This window comes from Elgaria multicarinata, chromosome 9 (assembly GCF_023053635.1).
Source record: "Elgaria multicarinata webbii isolate HBS135686 ecotype San Diego chromosome 9, rElgMul1.1.pri, whole genome shotgun sequence".
Classification (NCBI taxonomy): Eukaryota; Metazoa; Chordata; class Lepidosauria; order Squamata; family Anguidae; genus Elgaria; species Elgaria multicarinata.
Window position 1 is genome coordinate 98321348 of NC_086179.1, and position 20266 is coordinate 98341613.

Below are 20266 nucleotides of genomic sequence, written 5' to 3' on the forward strand. Positions count from 1 at the left end.
TGAAGATTGCCTCTGCTGCTCCTCCCGCCCTGCCTAGGATGACTGTAAGCCTCTGAGTTTGGGGTCTTCCGGTTATTGCTGTAGAACTGTGCTCCAAATATGCATTCTGTGACCAAGTATGGCCTTTTGTCTGTGTTCTGAAGCTATTTTCAGTCAACTACATTAAGTGACCCTGGGTGTACTCTTGCCTCTCCCTCCTTTTCTTCCCTCTGTTGATTCCCTTCTATTCCTCTGTCTAAACTTTACATCACACATACACAGAGCACCCACTGGTCAGGGGTGCTGTATTGACATTTTAGCTGACATCCTAGGCCTACCTACATTAGATATCTTTCATTGAAAGTCATGGGACTTACTAAGTAAAGATATATAACATTAGGCTGTTAAAATGTCCCCATCTTTTTTTCTTCATATGCTGATCACCTTAGTACCAATTTCTATTGTCTTTTTGTAGTGCTTCCAAGGACTTATGGTATGTTTATCATCAATCTACATCGAAGAGGAAATGACTATAGTTATATACCAAACAAGGAACCTGGTACATTCTCAGTTTAAAATAGGCTGGTGTGCCTTTATTCTGAAATGCTTGAATGAGGAATAATTTGAAACATTACATATACTTAAACTTTCCAAGGTCCAGCTTTACTTGGCTTGTTTTCCTTCATTCTATTGAATGCATATTTAGTACTTTTTTGTAAACTAATAGCGCCCCCACAATGCCTTGTATTTCTTCCAATATTTTAAAACTGTGCTCATAAATTCTAAAAAAGGGGGCAGTACACAGTTCTGATTCATTTTTTGCATCTTGGGCTCTTTCTACACCTGAGGATTATATGGAGGGATTGTCCCTGCTTGCTCCCGGGATCCCCTTTGTGTCATTTGGATGCACAGGGATGATCTTGGGATGATCCCCGGGGGAAAAGGCAGGTGTAGAAATAGCCTTGGTCTAAATGGATTAACCTTTAAGTTAAGTTGGGTATCATCTCCGTTTTCTTTTAATTATTATAACAACCCAAACCCCAGAGCAATGCCTTATGTAGTCTTCTATTTTGTTTTGTTTTCTGTGTTAGTTTTCTTTCTCTCCCCTCCCCTATCCTGCCAGTTTGCATACCAAACGATCAGTAGATTTCTCTTTTTGAAACAATGTGTTGTTCTTGTATAGCACTTGGAAACATGGATTTCTTCCAATGAACCCTGCAAGATCTGCATGTGCCTCAACAATAGGACCATAAACTGCACCGTTCAGCCTTGTCCAGCTGCCAGACGTAAGCCAGAATTGTTGGCGGTGGGGGCTGGGGGTGGACTTAAACACCCACAGGCACAAAATGTCTCTTGTTTCCTATTTCATGAATTAAGCTCAAGTTTGGGCATGGCCACTACCCATGCTTCCTCCCCACACTTCTTTACCTAATTTTAATGAAGATATGGGTCCCTTCCAGTTTCATTTGCAGAGCAATGAGACTGTGTGTATTTCATCTACATTTTATTGATTCAGTATTTCATGTACAGTCTGGAAGAACCAAACAAAGCTGGGAAAACTGCCAACCTGCCACTTGAATAGATCTTTTAGAAAACACAATTTCCACCTCCCCTCCCATCACTGGCTTCATACCACGTAAGGCTGGGGTCTCCTATGCCACCCATTCAAATATTTATAGAGTTGAATGTCCTCAGACAATTTCATTATAGGAGGTGAGCGTTTATCCTTCCAGTGTTGTAATATATGTCTTTTAGCTGTCAAAACGGTGCAGAGAATCCATTTATGCTGCCTGTTTCTTAATTTGCATGAAGCAGATAAATAATTTAAAAGAGCAGGGACTTCACTGAATATTAAAAACTGTTCCAGTACAAAATTAATCTGTAATAAACTCCTCCCCAAAAGAAGCACCTATTGGACATTGCTAAAACATGTGTTTAAAATAAGCATTAGCTGTATTGCACCACCAGCAATCAGCCAAATTAGACAATTCCTTATTAAAGAGATGCTGCGATGTCCATTAGAAAACTTTTTTTTTCTGAATAACACGTTGCCTACAATCCATAAATGTAATAGGTAGACATAAAAGTGGTGATCCACTTTGTGGTGGTGCTCACAGCATGATCTCAAATTCCAAAATGTTGATTTTATGTAAGTTTGCATTAAAAAAATTGTGTTCATTCTGTGTGCATTTCTCGGAATAGATGCATTTTTATACTTGATTTTGCCTAATATACACATCTTTTGCAAGCAATTTCCTAATATATGCATTTTCGTTATTTCTTCCCATCCTGTTTTTAAAGGGTTTGGACATCTTAGAGAGGAATGTATAGTTTTATTTTATTTATTTATTATTGCATTTATATACCACCTTTTCCCCTCGAAGGAACCCAAGGTGGCAGACATAATTCTCCTGCTCTCTATTTTATCCTCACAACAACAACCCTATGAGGTAGGTTGGGCTGAGAGTGTGTGACTGGCCCAAAGTCACCCAGTGGGTTTCCATGGCCGAGTGGGGACTAGAACCCAGATCTCCCGACTGCCAGTCCAACACTTTAGCCATTAGTGACTAGGCTAGTGAATGGAGAATAGAGTGGCTTCAGAGAACATGAAGAAGGTGACTATTTTTGCTTTGCAAATTAATAAATGTTGCTTATTGTTTTCCTCTCATTATAGCTACTGTTTGTGGTCCCTGTGAAATTCCAAGATTACGTAGGAATTCTGATCAGTGCTGTCCAGTCTACGAATGTGGTAGGTTTCTGATGGAGGTCTCTGTTTGTGCTGTGTGCATGCAGAATGTGGTACTGGGCACATAATTCAGCTTCTTTAGAAACCCAATGGATTTTAAAAGGAAAATCAAGTTTCTAGCCCTCGTGGCTGCAAATATATGATTGAAAATGAGACCTTTGCTTGAATCTAAGGAACCAGAAGGGAGAGACTGAATAAGATTTCCATGGGTTGACTTCGGTGCCCTAAATACCTTCTTGCTTCTTCTCATGACTTCCAATAGCAAGAATAAATCATAAATATGAATAGCAAACTCCTTCTCTGAATGCTGACACTTATGTAACCAAAATGACAATATATAGGCAGAACATGGAGGTATGTGCTATCCACACCGAAAAAGGAGATACATTCAGACTTGTGGAAACATCAACGTTTGCAGAACCGCAAACAAAGGCTAAGAAAAAGGTCTAAGAGGAAAAAGGGCCCAGTAGCCCACTGAGCAGTGAACATATTGCCTGGCTGCAGAAGGCTGAGTGTCTGTTGGGTGGGAATGGAGCACCAGGGAGAGAAGCAGGGATCCCCTGGAAAAGGGCCTGATGGGCTGGAACCCAGAACAGGAATGCTTGCTATGCAAAAATAATAACACTTGCAGAATGTGTTATTTATTCCACTTGTCTTGTTTTTCTGTCTTTAGTCTGTGATCTGGTCACCTGTAAACTGCCTGCTGTACCTCATTGCGAAAATGGTCTCCAGCTTTTGCAGACAAATCCTGGAAAATGCAGACCGGACTATGCTTGTGGTAAAATTTCCTTAAAGCATCAAATAATGGGTTTACTTTCTTACACAGTTCCTTTCCGTGTCTGTCTGTTAGCTTCATCCAACGTACCTGCTTCCCTCAAATTATCCCCTACAGCGTAACACTGTTGTTGTCATTGTTGTTGCTAGCTAAATCATACCCCGAGTGGCAGCACTCCTAAGATCCTTCGCATACCAGGAAAGGGGTTAAGGGGGGAGAAATGTAAAAAATCATTAAAAATCAATGGATGACCCAATCCAATTCAAATTTGGTATGCTTAAAGCTCGCCTTAATATATATTACTGTGCCAATTTTGATGTCTTTATCTTTAAAACTTATGCAGATGTAAGCATTTGTTAAATTGGTAGTTTAAACCTTTCAAATCCTCCTCCTGTGCCCCCATTGGCCGCTTGGAAAACAACAAATGATTCGCTCTTAAAGGAGTATCAAAATAGGACGGGTCTTTTGGCTTTATAGCACAATTAAAGCAGGATGCCTGGGAGTACTTCACAGTCAAAGCAGATTATAAACTAGAAAACTTCGGAGTCCTTTGCAAGCAATTCGCAGTGATTGCACAGTATAACCCTGGTGTAATGAAGCTCTGAATATATGCAATGCGTATATGAGGTGTGCTGTGATGGGATGTATGCTCTGCGTAATCCACACGTCCTCTTCCTGTAACAATGGAGAAACCACTTTAGCAGCTTATTGCATTCTGTTTTTCCTGATTGTTTTGTCAGTCTGCAAAAAGGAGAAATGCAGCCTGCAGCCCATTCCTTCCTGCTCACCACATCGGAAACTTAGCGTGAAGAAGACTCAGTGCTGCGATGAATATCAGTGCACTTGTAGCTGTGTCAATTCAACAGTGGCCTGCCCTGCAGGACATTCATCAACATCGGTCACTAATGACTGTGGCTGTACATCTACCACTTGCATTCCAGACAAGGTAGAAAAAGGATGCGCTGCCCCTCGTTTTCCTGGAGAATGTCTGTCTTTATTGGCTCGCATTGGGAGTGGGCTACTCATGCACATCTCACTCAGCCCACATTCCTGATCTCCATGTCCAAGGTACAGTCTATGCATGTTGTGGTTTGGAATTCTGCCTGCCTATCCCATCTCTCCCTGCTCTGGTGCACCCAGCCCAGCCCCAGCCCTGGTATCTGAACATTGTATGTCATTTTGGAATCAGATTGGTTACTGGTATCCACCAAATTGGGCCGGTTACTGTTGCACACTTTGGGTCTTTCTTTGCTGATCTCTGTGAGCTGAGGCCTCTCTTTCAACATGGCATTCAGTGTCGGAGGGGCCCTGGGGCAGATTGGCAGGCAGAGTCTCGTTCAATCACAACACATAGGCATTAGATCAGTAGAACCATGCGTGGATAGTGCTGTCACCATCATTCATGCCAACAGAATTAGCAGGCAAATCTAATTTGGCACAATAATGACTTGGTGAGGCTCCAGTCAATTAATGTTTACTTGGGCGGGCTCTCTAACAGCATGGTTTGTACGCCTCATCCTAAAACAACGGGATGGTAAAAAACAAACAAAAAACAACAACCCCTCAGTAAAGACAGTTCTCTTCCGGCAGGCCTATCCAGTTGAAGTTTAAGATGCCTTTTTAATAATGTGCTGCTTTTAATAATGTATTAGTTTTAAATGTTTTAATTAGTTATAAGTATTTTATGGTGTTTGCATTTGTGTTGTAACCCGCCTCGATCCAGAGGGAGAGACAGGTAACAAATAAATAAATAAATAAATGTATGATGATGATGATGATGATGATGATGAAGTTTTCAGTTTGTTAATATATACCATCTTCCTCATAAACAGGCCTAAAATACTAGTACTTCCTCTAATCACAATTCTACTTAATTTGTACATATCTAATTCTTCAGTCCAAATATTTTATTCTATCTGTTTAGATTTTATTTGGGAATTGTCTGATCAATTTTTATCTTAAAACCATTTTATTGTGTTATGATCAGATGAATTTATTCCTAATTAACATCCAAGTACATAATCCATGAAGATGAGTTCTTCGTCACGCTAATCTGGGGGCAGATAGAGAACATGGCTGTAACTCTGCAAAAGCTGAGGGGACACGAGAGCTCTAAAGTTTTCAAACTTGCTGATCCAAATAAATGGAACTGAAATAAGTTTACCTTTGTTTGGGTCATGATCCACATTCAATATGCCTAGAATTATTATTATTATCATCATCATCATCATCATCATCATTGTTATACCGCCCCATAGCTGAAGCTCTCTGAGCAGTTTACATAAGATTTAGAAACCTAGTTTGTTTGTTGAAATAAAGGCTAAGATTGCAACCCTATTGGGTTACCGCCTGCTAGATGGAAGCCTCCAATTTTGGAGGCTTCTAAGATTTCTACTCCCTGCAAGCTGCTGCTGGCAGGATGGGAAGAGCAACAGAGGTGATTTTCACCTCTCCATCGTCTTTTTTAATCCCCCTCCCCCCGCAGACAAGACTCTGAGCCCATCTAGAGGAGCCGCACTGCTGGGAACAGTGCTGAGGCTGTTGAGACTATAGAATTCTGTGGATCCTGGCCTCTCCTCTCCTTCTCTTCTCCACGCCCACTGGAACACCCCTTTTTTATATCCTTGAGGTCATTGAAGGTCTTTTTTGTGACCTTTGAAAACTGGCACCATGGTTCTTTCCATGGTGGCTGCGGTGTGGGGGGGAGGGGATTGGATCTCGAAGTCCCCCTCCCGAAAACATTGGAGTGTCTATGGCTTTAAGAGGGAGAATCCCAAAAATACTATGTCCTTGGATCCTCTCCCAGGGACCATAGGATTGCACCTTAACCTGCTTTTCTGTATAAAGAAACTCAAAGCATCTTTCAAGCTTCTGAAAATACATAAAACACATTAAATGCAAGAATCCAAAAATTACTGAAGTCATCATATAATAAAACAAAGAAAAGGTTCTGTTTAAAAGCAGGGAAATAACAATAATATTAAAAAAACCCACCCCAAACATTGGGTAGAGCAGAAAAGTCTTAGGAGCATGCCTGAAGCTTAAAAAAGAGGGTGCCCAACCCCACCACTCCAGGCAAAGAATTCCATGATCTGAGTGCCAAAGCAGAAAAGGCTGAGCCTCATGCTCCAATGAGTCACACCTCTGAAAGTGGTGGGATACATAAGAGGGCCTCTGATGTTGAATGCAATAGTGCTTCTTTTATTTATTTATTTATTTTTAATAAATGAACTTTCGATGGATAAATGCACAGCAAATACATTAAGCACAGTGCAAACAATCAACCCGCCCACCCCACAATGGAATAGTGAAACTGAACAAAGTTAAAAAACAAAAGAACATAAAAAAAACTACCTTGTTAGATCAGTCAAAATTTCCAGTTATGCCAGCAGCATGTTTCCCCCAAATGGTTTAACCTTCTCACGCTGGGCCTTGAGCATATGATTATTTATTTATTTATTACATTTTTATGCCTCCCAATAGCCAATGATGAGGGTGAGGTCTGCTTCCTCTGAACATGGAGGTTTCCTATTTGCGTGGTTTGTCCAATCTGTTTTTAAAACCAATTAAACTAGTGAAGATCACATAATGGAGTATACACCTTCCGAAATAAAATTAAAAAATAGTAACTTTCTGAAGATCAGCACTGGCAGGCATCACTCGAAAGGAGTGTCAGGATACAAGGCTAAGAAAGACAATATTCGTCTCCTTTTCTTTATTGCTAACAATTCAGAGCAGAGCCTCCTAGCCAAAGTAACACAGAAGGTGGGGGCTGCCTCCTGTGAAACTCTCTTCCTAAAACTTTGTTTGAAGAGTTGGGACAACTATGTAGTCTGTGATAGACCTACGGAAGTTGACGTGAAGAAGGTTTACTATGTGTCTTCCTATTTATTGATTTATAAGCAGCGGGTTTCATACTTTTCTATCTTCAGGGAACCTTTCCCACAATAATATGTCTGCCCATTTGTCACCGAATCCTAGCACATTGGAGAAGCTTTGGAGGAACTGTTGGAGGCACACAATGAGTTAATGTGGGGCATTGCTGTATTCCCACTTAAATTGGGAATGTGCCCTAAAAGACACCCAGCACTCTTGCAACTGTACAGTGCAAGAGAGGTCAGCAGTGCTGGACAAGCAATCAAGAAACAAAACTTGTCCATCATTACTGACCACCTAACTGAAAACCCTAAGCTTTGAAAACTACAGTGGTGTAGCTGCTAGCTAAAGCAAGAGTCCTGTGAGAACAATAATGTGCAATTCTCTGTGCAATAAGTATGCATATTGTAACTATTTTCAGGTTTGTGTCCATCAAAATGTTGTCTATCCTATTGGGAAGACTTGGGAGGAAGGCTGTACAGAGTGCTCCTGCACAGACATGGAAGATGCTGTGACAGGACTTCGAATTACAGAATGTCTTGAGAAGGAATGCAGTAAGATTTGTCCACCGGTATGTAAAACTTCATGGTATTAATTGGAATAGAAGTTCTACCTGGCGGTCTGAGTGGTGCGCTTTGCATAAGCAGCGTAGGGAATGGTTGGCAGATGCCTTTTTTTTTTTTTTTAGTAAGGAGTAGTTCAGTTCAGTTCAGTTTAACTATTGTTGTTGTTTTACCCATTGTCCATCTCCAAAACTGCTAGCCTATACAATAGCCCCAAAGAGCAAAAACTACTATAAAACCTAAAGTTGTAAATAATTGAAAAGAATATATGATGCAGAAGACTGGTCAAATCGCTAAAATATCCGATGTAGCACTTTGGACTCACTCCTACTCAGTCCTGTCTATATTGCACATGCAGACCCAGTTGAGGACCCCTGACTCCAGCAACCCCACAAAAGGAAGATGGAAGAGGTTGGTTGCTGCTTAAAGCTCTGCGGCATGCTGAGAACATGCTTGCTGACTTATTTTGTTTACTTGGACCTGACACTCTCAATACTGTTGATCAGTTTGACAGCATCCAGAATAACTACGTTTTTCGTGTGTGTTGACAAAGCAAAGCAATACACTTGTATGTTACATCTACAGATCCTTCTTTTCTCAAAGTAAGGAAGTAAAAATGAATATTACTTTTCAGCTTTGAAGTTTCCACCACAACAAATCTTCCACCATCAATAGTGGGCTTGTACTATTTCTATAAAATATCTATGATCCTAGATATGATCCTAGAAAACACAAAACAGGTCACACTGTCCTGAAAATACCACTTAGAAGTTGAACCACCTATGATTAAGTAAATGCAGGTAGAGATTCTAAGGATGCCCTCAGAGATTGTAACTACCCAAAGTTCTTCATAGAATGATAGAATAGCAGAGTTGGAAGGGGCCTACAATCTACCCTAAAGCATCCCTGACAGATGGTTGTCCAGCTGCCTCTTGAAGGCCTTTAGTGTGGGAGAGCCCGCCACCTCCCTAGGTCACTGGTTCCATTGTCATACCGCTCTAACAGTCAGGAAGTTTTTCCTGATGTCCAGCTGGAATCTGGCTTCCTTTAACTTGAGCCTGTTATTCCGTGTCCTGCACATGTGTACTTCAGCTTTAAACCAAGTATTTCTGCCAATCCCCAAAGCTGTTGTTCCCACTCTGCAAGATCTGCACACTGAGCATGTAGGATGTGTGGAGACACTAAGCTCTGGCTTGGTTGGGCGTGGGAAACTTTCCTTCATAGTCTCCTTTTTACCTAAACCCTTTCCCATGGATTCATTCCCCTTCAGAGGAAAATGTAGAAGCACCAGGCCTGCAGGTTTTTCTCAGTTGTGTAATAAAACTAATTCATTACTACATCACAAACCAGTGTTATATGAAAGACTACTAGCCAGGTTATAAAATCTGACACCTATTGCTTGTCTAATATTAATAAGACAATTTTAGCTCTGGCTTCTGTTGCTGTCTTCAAGGCCAATTGCTGGTTACAGTTTGCTTCACACTCCAGACTCTTCGGCGGTGTGTGTGTTCTGCTTCATTGTAAAAAGTTTAGATTTGACACCAAGAAAATGTCTTTGGAAGCGATGAATGCAGCCTATTCGCCAATAGAACAGAAAGTAATAACAGGCTTTCACTGCTTATTTATTTCAGTACATGTACTGAGCTGGTAACATGTTTGCTGGATTTAAAAAATCTTATCTTACGGAACCACCAAAATGCACTTTAAACTCCCCTGAGTTTAAAAAGCAAGCTGTGGGGGGGGGGGGGACTTTTGCAAAGCAGACGCGTAAAGAAAAATTGCGCCGTATAATTGTGAACTGATCCCCCCTCCCTAGTTTCCATTTTTAAACAATTTTTGTTCCAAGGCCCAAAACAGATTTTTAAACTCTCGGGTGCTTAAAATGCAGCATGAGAAGTTCTGTGGTGGAAAATGTGAGAGAAAAAATGTCCAAAAAACCCAGGTGTGTTCACAGATGGTGCGCATGCGCTATTTTGGATCATGAACATTATCTTTTAACTTTTAGCTGGGAACTACAAGGTTCAGCGTAAACATTTTTGTTGCAACAGGGTTTTGTTTGTTCATTTGTTTGTTTTTTCTAATTCTAACCACTCTCTACCATCTACTTTTTAAAACATTAAAAGCAGAGCCTATATTTGCTGAAATGTTTTACTAACCCACAACCTGGGTTTGGAGGTGTGTCAATCAGTTCTGGATGGGGTTACACTCCCCCTGAAAGACTGCATTCACAGCTTGGGGGTGCTTCTGGATCCGTTGCGCCAAATGGCAGCCCAGATAGATGCGACGGCCAGGAGTGCCTACTTTCAGCTTCGGCTGATACGCCAGTTGCGCCCCTTCCTGGAGTCGGAAGACCTAAAGACGGTAGTGCACATGCTGGTAACTTCGAGGCTTGACTTCTGCTATGCGCTCTACATAGGGCTACCTCTGTGCCTACTGAACTGCCCAGAGAGCTCCAGCTATTGGGCGGTATAGAAATGTAATAAATAAATAAATAAATAAATAAATTACTCCGGAAACTTCAACGAGTTCAAAATACAGCAGCCAGGCTGGTCACTGGTACACCTAGGGGTGACCACATCACACCAGTTTTAAAATCTCTTCACTGGCTGCCAGTTAGTTTCCAGGTGAAGTATAAAGTGTTGGTGATCACCTTTAAAGCCCTACATGGTTTGGGTCCAGGCTACCTGCGGGATCACCTTCTCCCGTACAATCCACCCTGCACACTCAGGTCCTCTGGGAAGAATTTACTTCAGTCAGCAAAAACTAGATTGACAACTGTTACCCAGAGGACCTTCTCTTCTGCTGCTCCCAGACTGTGGAATGGCCTGCCGGAGGAGACTCATCAACTTAACAGTCTACTAGCATTCAAGAAAGCTATGAAGACTGATCTCTTCCAATGCACTTTTAGGATGTTTTTAGGATGTTTTTAGGATGTTTTAACAATGTATATTATGTTTTAATTCATTTCTATGTATTTACTAATTGTTACTGTTTCCTGCCTCGATCAGAATGGAGAGGGGGTTAAGAAATAATAATAATAATAATAATAATAATAATAATAATAATAATAATAATAGGATTTAAATCTAGTTAGATTTTTAAATTTGTTGGTAAAACTTTTTCTTCCTTTAACTAATAAAACCCAAGCAGAAGATCAAATATTTTCTGTATATGTCCAAAGTTACAGGACATACACTTACAAGATTAATGCCTTTATTTGTTCAGAATCCTAAAGGAAGGAAGCATCCTCCCTGCAGCTGCCTCCATAAGCAGCAATACCTGTAAAAGCTTGAAGGTAGTGATTCTCCTAATGTTCAGAGCTTCATGTTTCCAACAGCCCAAAAGTTGCAGTACACTGTTGGACAACTCCTTTCATGACAGCTCTGGCAACTAAAAGCAGTACAATCCCAAGATCTCTTTCTTGTTCGGTCACTGCCAGCTCAGGTCCCATTAGGTTATACTTGAAGTTGGTGGTTTTTTGCCCCAAGTGCATCGCCTTACACTTGCTTACATTGAACTGCATCTGCCATTTGGATGTCCACTCTCCCAGCTTGGAGAGATCTCTTTGGAGCTCTTCACAAACCCTTATGTTTTAACAACCTTAAATAATTTAGCATAATCAGCAAACTTGCCCACTTCACTACTTACTCCTAATTCCAGATCATTTATAAACAAGTTGAAAAGAATTGGTCCCAATACCGGTCCCTGTGGGACCCCACTATTTACTTCCCTCCATCGGGAGAATTGACCGTTTATTCCGACTCTCTGTTTTCTGTTCGCTAGCCAGTTCCTGATCCTTAAGAGGACCTCTCATCTTATTCCATGACTACTAAGTTTGTGGGGGACTTTATCAAAAGCCTTTTGGAAGTCCAAGTAAACAGTGTCCACTGGATTACCCCTGTCTACATGTTTGTTGACACTGTCAAAGAATTCTAGTAGGTTAGTGAGACAGGACTTGCCTTTGCAGAAGCCATGTTGATTCTTCTTAAGCAGGACCTGCCCTTCTATATCCTTACTAATTTTGTCTTTAATAAGGCTTTCATCTAATTTACCTGGAACAGATGTCAAGCTAACCAGCCTGTAATTTCTTGGATCCCCCATGGATCCCTTTTTGAAAATTGGTGTTACGTTGGCCATCTTCCAGTCCTCTGGTACAGAGCCTGAGCTTAGGGACATGTTGCATATTTTTGTGAGGAGGTCCGCAATTTCATATTTCAGGTTTTTTGAGAACTCTAGGATGGACGCCATCTGGGCCTACTTTCAGTTGGATCTTAGGGGCTGGTACATATGGGAGGAGGCGACCCTTCAGATAACCTGGCACCAAGCCATTTAGGGCTTTGAATATTTTAAATATGGATTATTGATGTGGATTATGTATGATGAACACAGTGAAGTGGTCATCTGATGACTTCATGGCATTACCTAGGTAGCAACTTGGCAAGCCCCACTGCAAAGCTTCTAGGCAGCTGGACAACCCTCTGTCAGGGATGCTTTAGGGTGGATTCCTGCATTGAGCAGGAGGTTGGACTTGACGGCCTTAGAGGCCCCTTCCAACTCTGCTATTCTATGATTCTAAAAGTGATTTGAGGTATGGTGGGATGACACATAGTCTCGATGAATATTGAAGCAATCAGGTGCCTGCTATACACTCAGTAACACTCTCACAGCTCATATGGTCTTGTGAAATGCCCTTCTGGCAGAAGGAAAACAGAGGGTGGGAACAATAGCTGGGCTTCCCCTTTCTTTCAGCAACCAGCTATTCGCCAATAGCCCTGCTGAAGGCTCTGCATGTTTCCATAAACCACTGATGATTCTACATAAATCTTCTAAATTTAACCTGCTGCAATTGCTGAGTCAGCCATTAGGAGGAGGAATGTGTACACTTTAATGCCTTCTGAATATTACGATTTTTCAGAAAGATTTTTGTGTGAACTTAAAGAAATTAAATCATAATCACAGCAATAATTAACACCTTCCCTGTACAATCAGAAAAACAGTACACTTATTTCCTGGTATGTTTTTTTTTACATTCTGGCTTCCTCGGAGTTGTGAAACTGGGGGATTATAAATAGCCTCATTCCTGATTTTCAGTTATACTCAATTTAATCAGTTGGCCAATCACACGTAAATTGATCATAAAACATTTTTCCAGCCTTCGGGCAGCTGTTACATAGGAGAGCCAGAATGTTTGCCTCACTTGTACTGAGACATGATATATTATTAGTGTAATAGAGGTTGACCATGAAATCTGTGAGTTTAATCACTATGTTTTCAGACTGACAGTTTTCTTTGAAGTGGTAAAGTTTGTCTTTCACCAGATGTTCAACATGAGTGTAAAAGGGCTTACTGTTAGATGCAATAAAGATCAAAGGGAAATTTATTTTAAGGAAGCCTGGATTTGAGTGAAATGAGCAAATTTAATTCTTAAATAAAATATTTAAAAGGTTAGAAACTTAAGACATTTAAAGACTGAAGGGCACATTAGCACATGAAACAGTAAGAATCACCCAGTGTTTTGAAGATTTAATAATTTTATATATCATATTTCAAGTGCACAAAGCACTTTGTGTATATTTTCTCAGTAATCATTACAACAACTGTGTAAGATATTCCAGTATAGTTTTACCCATTTTACAGTGGTGAAACTGAGACTGAAGGTACAGTGGCTATTGTATTTGGGGTTGAAGTGAGATTTGAACCAAGGACTTCTCATTTCAGAGTTCAGTTTCTTGCAGCTCAGTCCTATGAATGCCTAAACAGAAGTATTATGAGACTTACTCCTAAACCTTGTCCAGGCATTTGCCTGAATGCATGAGGGATAAATCTATGTTGGGGGATGGGTTTGATCATGTTAATCCTGCCCCCAACCTCCCCATGAATACCACCACTTACCTCCTTCGTCTCTGCTCTTGCTGCTTTCATCCTACTTTATCATGGTCCTGGGCCCTGATCACATGGAGAATTCAACACATATTCAAGCAAATGCAAGCAGAATAGCTCTATAGACCTTGCTGCTCAACATGGGAAGATCAAAGGCTGAGGATGTGTGAATGAGCCAAATTTGAATTCCCCAAATTTCATCTTGAAGCTTGTCTGTATCAGAGTCCATATCAGATTCTTTTTGCATGAAAATCCTTGTGAATTTTTATGCGTATTTTTCGAATGTATGCATCATTTGTGCATGTGCTTTTGAACACATTTTTGGGGGTCCACGAATCACTTGCAAGCTCAGAAATGTACAGACTTCGACCACAGGTCGTGTCTGAGTCTGTGTTTCATCCAGAAGGTGTAAACTGGATAAATCCTGATCAAAACTGAATTGAAATGAATTTCGCATCTATCCTGACTGTGAAAGTGGGAGCTGGTGAGCAAAAGGGCCTGAGGGGAGAAGGCACTATTGGTGGCCCTCCCATGTTCCCTCCCACATTCACACAATTGCTTGAACAGGGCTCCTGTTCAATGTGATAAGGCACTATTCGTGGCCTTAGCTATGTTACCACAACTAATAAGGACTCATTGCCATATACAAGGGGGGGGAAGATAGAATTGATATAAAAATAATTCAGATGAAGCCATAGGGACATTGGTAGCTTAGATACATTAAAAATAATAATCACTAAATGAAAACAGTTTGATCAATGGATAGAAAGCAAGCAAGGGGATACTGTGGGATACATGAGGTCACAGTTCCATAATATGAGTTCTGCTCAAATGTCTCCTTCCAATGAACTAGCAATTCTGACTTCACAAGTGGAAAGATTCTTACCAAGGGAGCTGAAAACAGTCAGCTTAGCGAAGTCCTCTGTCTAGCTGTTCAGTTTTATTTTATTTTATTTTTTGGCAGTGCAAATTGAAAAACTTGTGTAACAGAATGTGAGCCCAGAGTCTCCCCACAGCTGCTGCTTATTATTACTCCCAAGTTACCTGCTCAAGTACAGAAAAATACATAAACTGTTATCTCCCGGGATGAGTATTATTATTTTCCTCCCTCAGGTCTTGTAGACAGTGATCTTTGTGTCGTCCGTATGGCCAGCTTTAGGAATTTATGTCACAGAAACATCTTGCATTTTAAATCTCTAAGACCTGAAAATAATAAAATTGGGTAAACAATATAAGAGAAGCAGATACACTGAACATGAAAATATCCATGTTTGCTAAAAACTAACTGTAAACTTGACTAGGGTGACCATATTTTGGAAACCTAAAAGGAGGACAACATGGCCGCCCCATGGGGGTGTGCCCACCAACATGTCCAGCCCCCAAGGGTGCATGCCCACCAACATGTCCAGCCCCCAAGGGGGCGTGCCCACCCAAACATGGCCTTGGTCACAGGTCTGATTTCACAGCACACAATTAAGACAAACCTGTTCTACATAACATCTTAATGTTAAAATCACTGGAATAAAGTATAAGTGAGACATTCAATGTATCTGAAATTAACTTCACTCATTCCTACTTCTGTAGCTTTTGCTGTACGTTGAAGCTTTTGCTGTACTGTGTGCTCAGCTACACCAAGCAGGGTATTCCACTATGAAAGCGGTATATAAAAGGCAGGAGCCACACTATTACTTTATAGAGGTATTCAACTGCACTGCAGGAGCTACACTACTTCTTTATAGTGGTACTGAAGTGCACTGACAACTGTTGGGGCCCATGACACATCTACACCAAGCACAGGGTGACCATATGAAAAGGAGGACAGGGCTCCTGTATCTTTAACAGTTGCATAGAAAAGGGAATTTCAGCAGGTGTCATTTGTATATATGGAGAACCTGGTGAAATTCCCTCTTCATCACAACAGTTAGGTGCAGGAGCTATACTACAGTGACCAGATTTAAAAGAGGGCAGAGCATCTGCAGCTTTAACTGCTGTGATGAAGAGGAAATTTCCCCAGTTTCCCCATCTATGCAAATGACACCTGCTGAAATTTCCTTTTCAATACAACTGTTAAAGATACAGGAGCCCTGTCCTCCTTTTCATATGGTCACCCTGACCAAGCAGGATATAACACTATGAAAGTGTTATGAAAGTGGTATATGGTATGTGTCATGGGCCGCAACAGTTGTCAGTACACTTCAATACTGCTATAAAGCAGTAGTGTGGCTCCTGGCTTTTCTATACCACTTTCAAAGTGGAATATCCTGCTTGGTGTAGATGAGCCGTGTGTGATACAGTCTTCCCTTCCCTCAAATATCTTTTCTGACTGCAAATCCTTCACTGGATGACCATAGTCTAACCTTTCCTAACATTTAACACTGTTTCCCCATCACCTTACTGCATACTGCTACCACTGAACAAATGAAGCAATTGACAAGTATACAACAACCAAACAACCAAGCATTCAGAAAGAGTATAAACTACTATTAGCCTGCAAACATTAGCCATGGAACAAAATGGATTAAAGTGTGTCTTAGCTTGTTTCAACTTCAACCAGACATAACAGTCAAAAACAACCAAGAAAAACACACCTACATTGAAATTGCAATACCTAATGACAAAAATGTTGCAGAAAAAATATATATACACCACTGGATATGGAAGTTAAAGAACTATGGCAACAGGAAAAACTTACAATTATTTGTTAGTCACATCAGTCACCAGCATGACATCGTGGTTGTTTTTACAGAAAACCTTCAAAAATTAGGCCTACCAAAATACATGCACACCAACATCCAGAAAGCAGTCTTACTTAAAACATGTTCAATAGTCAGGACATTTCTGAATCAGTAAAAGACAACATGACTTGGCAAAGCCCACCATGTTCATCTAGAAAAACCACCACAAGCAAGAAAAGAGAGATAGATGATGATGATGATGATGATGATGATGATGATGATAGCTACCCTGTTAATTTTTTAAAAGTTTCTTTAAGAAGGATGAACAATTGTCAGCCACTGTTACAAAATATACGTCATGCCAATTATAGTAAACAAATTGGAAAGGAAGGTCTATGGGTTTAAAATGCATTATTTAATAGGAACATCACCTCCAAATCATCCCCCCCAACTCACAGAAAACTACAGCCACCCCCACTACAAACATGCACATGCATTCATTCAGTCAAACAACCAGGCATCCCATTCAGACATCAATACACTCACACTGCCAGCACACGTGTGCGTGTGCACGCACACATACTCAGCATCACTCACTCCAAAAACACGCATGCACACATGCATTCACTCAAAGACCCCATGCACCCACACATTCTCTCTCACACACAAACACATACACAAACCTCAGTCTTAACTCCTCCTCTATCTTCTCCTCCTCCTGCTTGCTTCTTCTTACTGCTGCTGCTGCTTCTTCTTCTGCGCTGGGGATTGGGGTGCTGGAGGCTGCGTTGCTGGAAGTTCCTGCACGCAGCCCCCAACCACTCACCTTGCCCTCGCCACCCACCCCTCACGGCGGCCATCTTGAATCTCGCCCAAACTCACGCGAGATCTCGGCTGTTGGCTGGGTCTCGCAGAGTTCCCAGCCAGCTGCCGAGATCTCGCGTGAGTTCGGGCGAGATTCAAGATGGCTGCCGCCACTCGCTGGGGGAAATTTAGGCCCAGTAAGTTGGGGTTGTGGTTGCTGCGGGCCCAGTAACCACAACCCCGGTATTTTGGGCCCCAAGTCCGGTTCCTCCAGACCCCCAGCTTTCCCAGGAGGTTTCCAGAATTTTCCGGAGGGTATGGGCAGCCTAAACTTGACTGTGACAAGTGGAAAACACTGTCACTTCCTGTACATCAGATTTAATCTCTTAAATCTATTTTATTGATTAATTCAAGTGCCATAGTACCAGAGTTAGAATTATTTAGATAATGGTTGTAGTTGTTAACTACACAATGAGGAAATAAAATTATTGTGACATTCTCATAAGAAAATTGCAATATTTTCCTAGGAAAAAGCAATGGGCAGTATCCAACAACGTCATTCTGCAAACTTCAACAGCACTAGCAGAGCTCTGCTGCATCTTTCCTTTGTGCAAGCAATTGCCCATTATGCTTTGCAACTAATTGTGCGAACAGTTGTGCAACCTGTTGCACAAGAGTTACACAAAACTGCTTGCATAACCATGCTTGCGCAAACATAACTTTACTTGGATTTTTCTCTTCCACAGAGTTCAGAACTTAGCTTCTGCTAGTGCAGTGCCATTTGCACTAACGGAATGACACAGTTGGATACTGCCCAATGTTTCTGATTTTTCGTTAGTAAAGGATTTTTAAAAATAAGAGAGAGCACAGAGGTCATAGCATTAAAAAAACAGCCTGAAGTTACCACTTAGTGCTACATATTACATTGCCTCCTTAGATCAACAAGGCAACTTCCTATCTTTGGAGGTTTTTCTACAAAGTATAGCCTCTAACCCCCTCTCCCTGATTCTATGCTGTGTGTATTCAAATTAACTCTATCTTTGGACTAATTTGTTGGAGCTCCAGCATTTCCATGTATCCTTCCCTGGCCAATAAAGGACTATGGCTGGGTCCCCTTTTGTGTTTCCTCCTTACTCTTAACTTCCTGTTGGCTACCTCTTCCGGAAGAGACGATCAACATGGTGTTCCATAGCTATTAAGGGTCCTTCCTCAGTCTGGGCAGGCCTAGTCTACAGGAAATAAGAGGCAAGTGCACAAATGGTTAGAAAAGTGAATTAGTGTGTGCTTACCACTTAGACGAGACCTCCACTCCCTTTGTTTCACAGGGACCTGGCCCTCACACACCGCCTTGCCATAAAATAAATCCTCGTTTTGTCCCCTTCTTTCTCCCCACATTCTGTGCTCACCTCAACCCTCTTTTCCCTTCCCAAGAGTGGAAGGGACCCCAATTTACCTAAGCCCCGGCTCCTCACCTCAACAAATCCTTCCTACTACAAGCTGAACAGTTAGTGCCTATCAGCGATCTAGTTTAAGCATTAGAACCAGCCTCTGCAAGAACTCGCCTAATTTTCCTGCAATCCAAGTTCTTGTTGTAGGCTTAAACAGTGCAATTGTTTTTTATGCATGCATTTCAATTGCAACTGCTCTACCAAGCTATTTTCCCTAACAAAAGATTCTTGTTTATTATTTATTTAATTATTTATTTATTAAATTTATATACCACCCCATAGCAGAAGCTCTCTGGGCGGTTTACAAAAGTTAAAAACAGTGAACATTAAAAAGTATACAAAATTTAAAACCATCAAAAATATAAAAACAACAGTATAAAACAACAGTGTCCATTTAAACAACAACAGTTCTGGGGTCCATTAAAAAACAAACAAACTTAGCATATGTTGTTAAATTTTGTCTTGTGCTTAATAATATGTGGATTGTTTTGGGTTCTCGTCTTTGCCAAAACCACATTATTGCCAGTTTGTCTGGATTAAGTTTCAGTTTGTTCATCCACATACACTTTCATATTTATTATTATAATAATAAACAAGGGAGAGGGCCTTTTCAGTGGTGGTCCCCCAATTATGGAACAGTCTCCACAATGAGACTCACCTGGCACCAACAGTGTTATCTTTTCGGTGCCAGGTTAAGACCAGGCATTTAACAACATAGGAGACTGCTTGAGAGCAGATGGAGACAAACTCCTGGTAGATGCAACCAAACACTGGTAAGTGCCTATAGTAAGGTATACTCAGGGGCAGTGAGAGCAGCAAAAAAACAACAACTTTGCTGCCACTATTAAATCATCAATCTGCTGCCCAGCGGAGCTTTTCAGAGTTGTTCAGGGTCTATTACACACCGGTCCCAAGGACATGGTAGAATCTTCTGAGGCCTGCTGTAATGAATTTGCTAGGCACTTCCAGAATAAAATAATTTGTATCCGCCAGGACTTAGACTCCAGTGTTATAGCAGGTGAATTTAGTGATGTATCCACAGCACAGTCTTGTCACGTTTCTCGGATGAGTTTCACTTGGTACAGCTCGAGGATGTTGACAAGGTGCTTGGACAGGTTCGAGCAATTAACTCCGTATTGGATCTTTGCTCCTCTTGGCTAGTAAAAGCCAGTAGGGATGGAACAGCCGGCTCGGCCAGGGAAGTGATTAATGCCTCTCTGCAAGAGGGAGTGGTCCCAGGCCGTCTGAAAGAGGCGGTAGTGAGACCACTCCTGAAGAAAACTTTCCTGAACCCAGAAAATCTTAGTAACTACAGGCCAGTGCCAAACGTTCCATTCCTGGGCAAGGTCCTTGAGCGGGTGGTTGCAGGCCAGCTCCAGACACTCTTGGATGAGACTGCTTATCTGGATCCATTTCAGTCGGGCTTCAGGTCTGGTTTTGGCACGGAAACAGCCTTGGTCGCCCTGTGTGATGGCCTAAGTCGGGAGAAGGACAGGGGGAGTGTGACTCTGTTGATTCTC

At 41.3% G+C, this 20266-nt stretch overlaps 1 protein-coding gene across 2 annotated transcripts in view; it reads left to right on the top strand.

Moving 5' to 3' along the window:
- VWF (von Willebrand factor) overlaps positions 1 to 20266 on the top strand; it is a 250378-nt gene that overhangs the window by 174562 nt on the left and 55550 nt on the right. For both annotated transcript variants that reach the window (XM_063134384.1, XM_063134386.1), the window contains exons 39-43: positions 1163 to 1265; positions 2654 to 2728; positions 3399 to 3503; positions 4241 to 4446; positions 7798 to 7947. In XM_063134384.1, coding sequence (XP_062990454.1) covers positions 1163 to 1265; positions 2654 to 2728; positions 3399 to 3503; positions 4241 to 4446; positions 7798 to 7947 — 639 coding nt within the window. The remainder of the gene's footprint in view (positions 1 to 1162; positions 1266 to 2653; positions 2729 to 3398; positions 3504 to 4240; positions 4447 to 7797; positions 7948 to 20266) is intronic.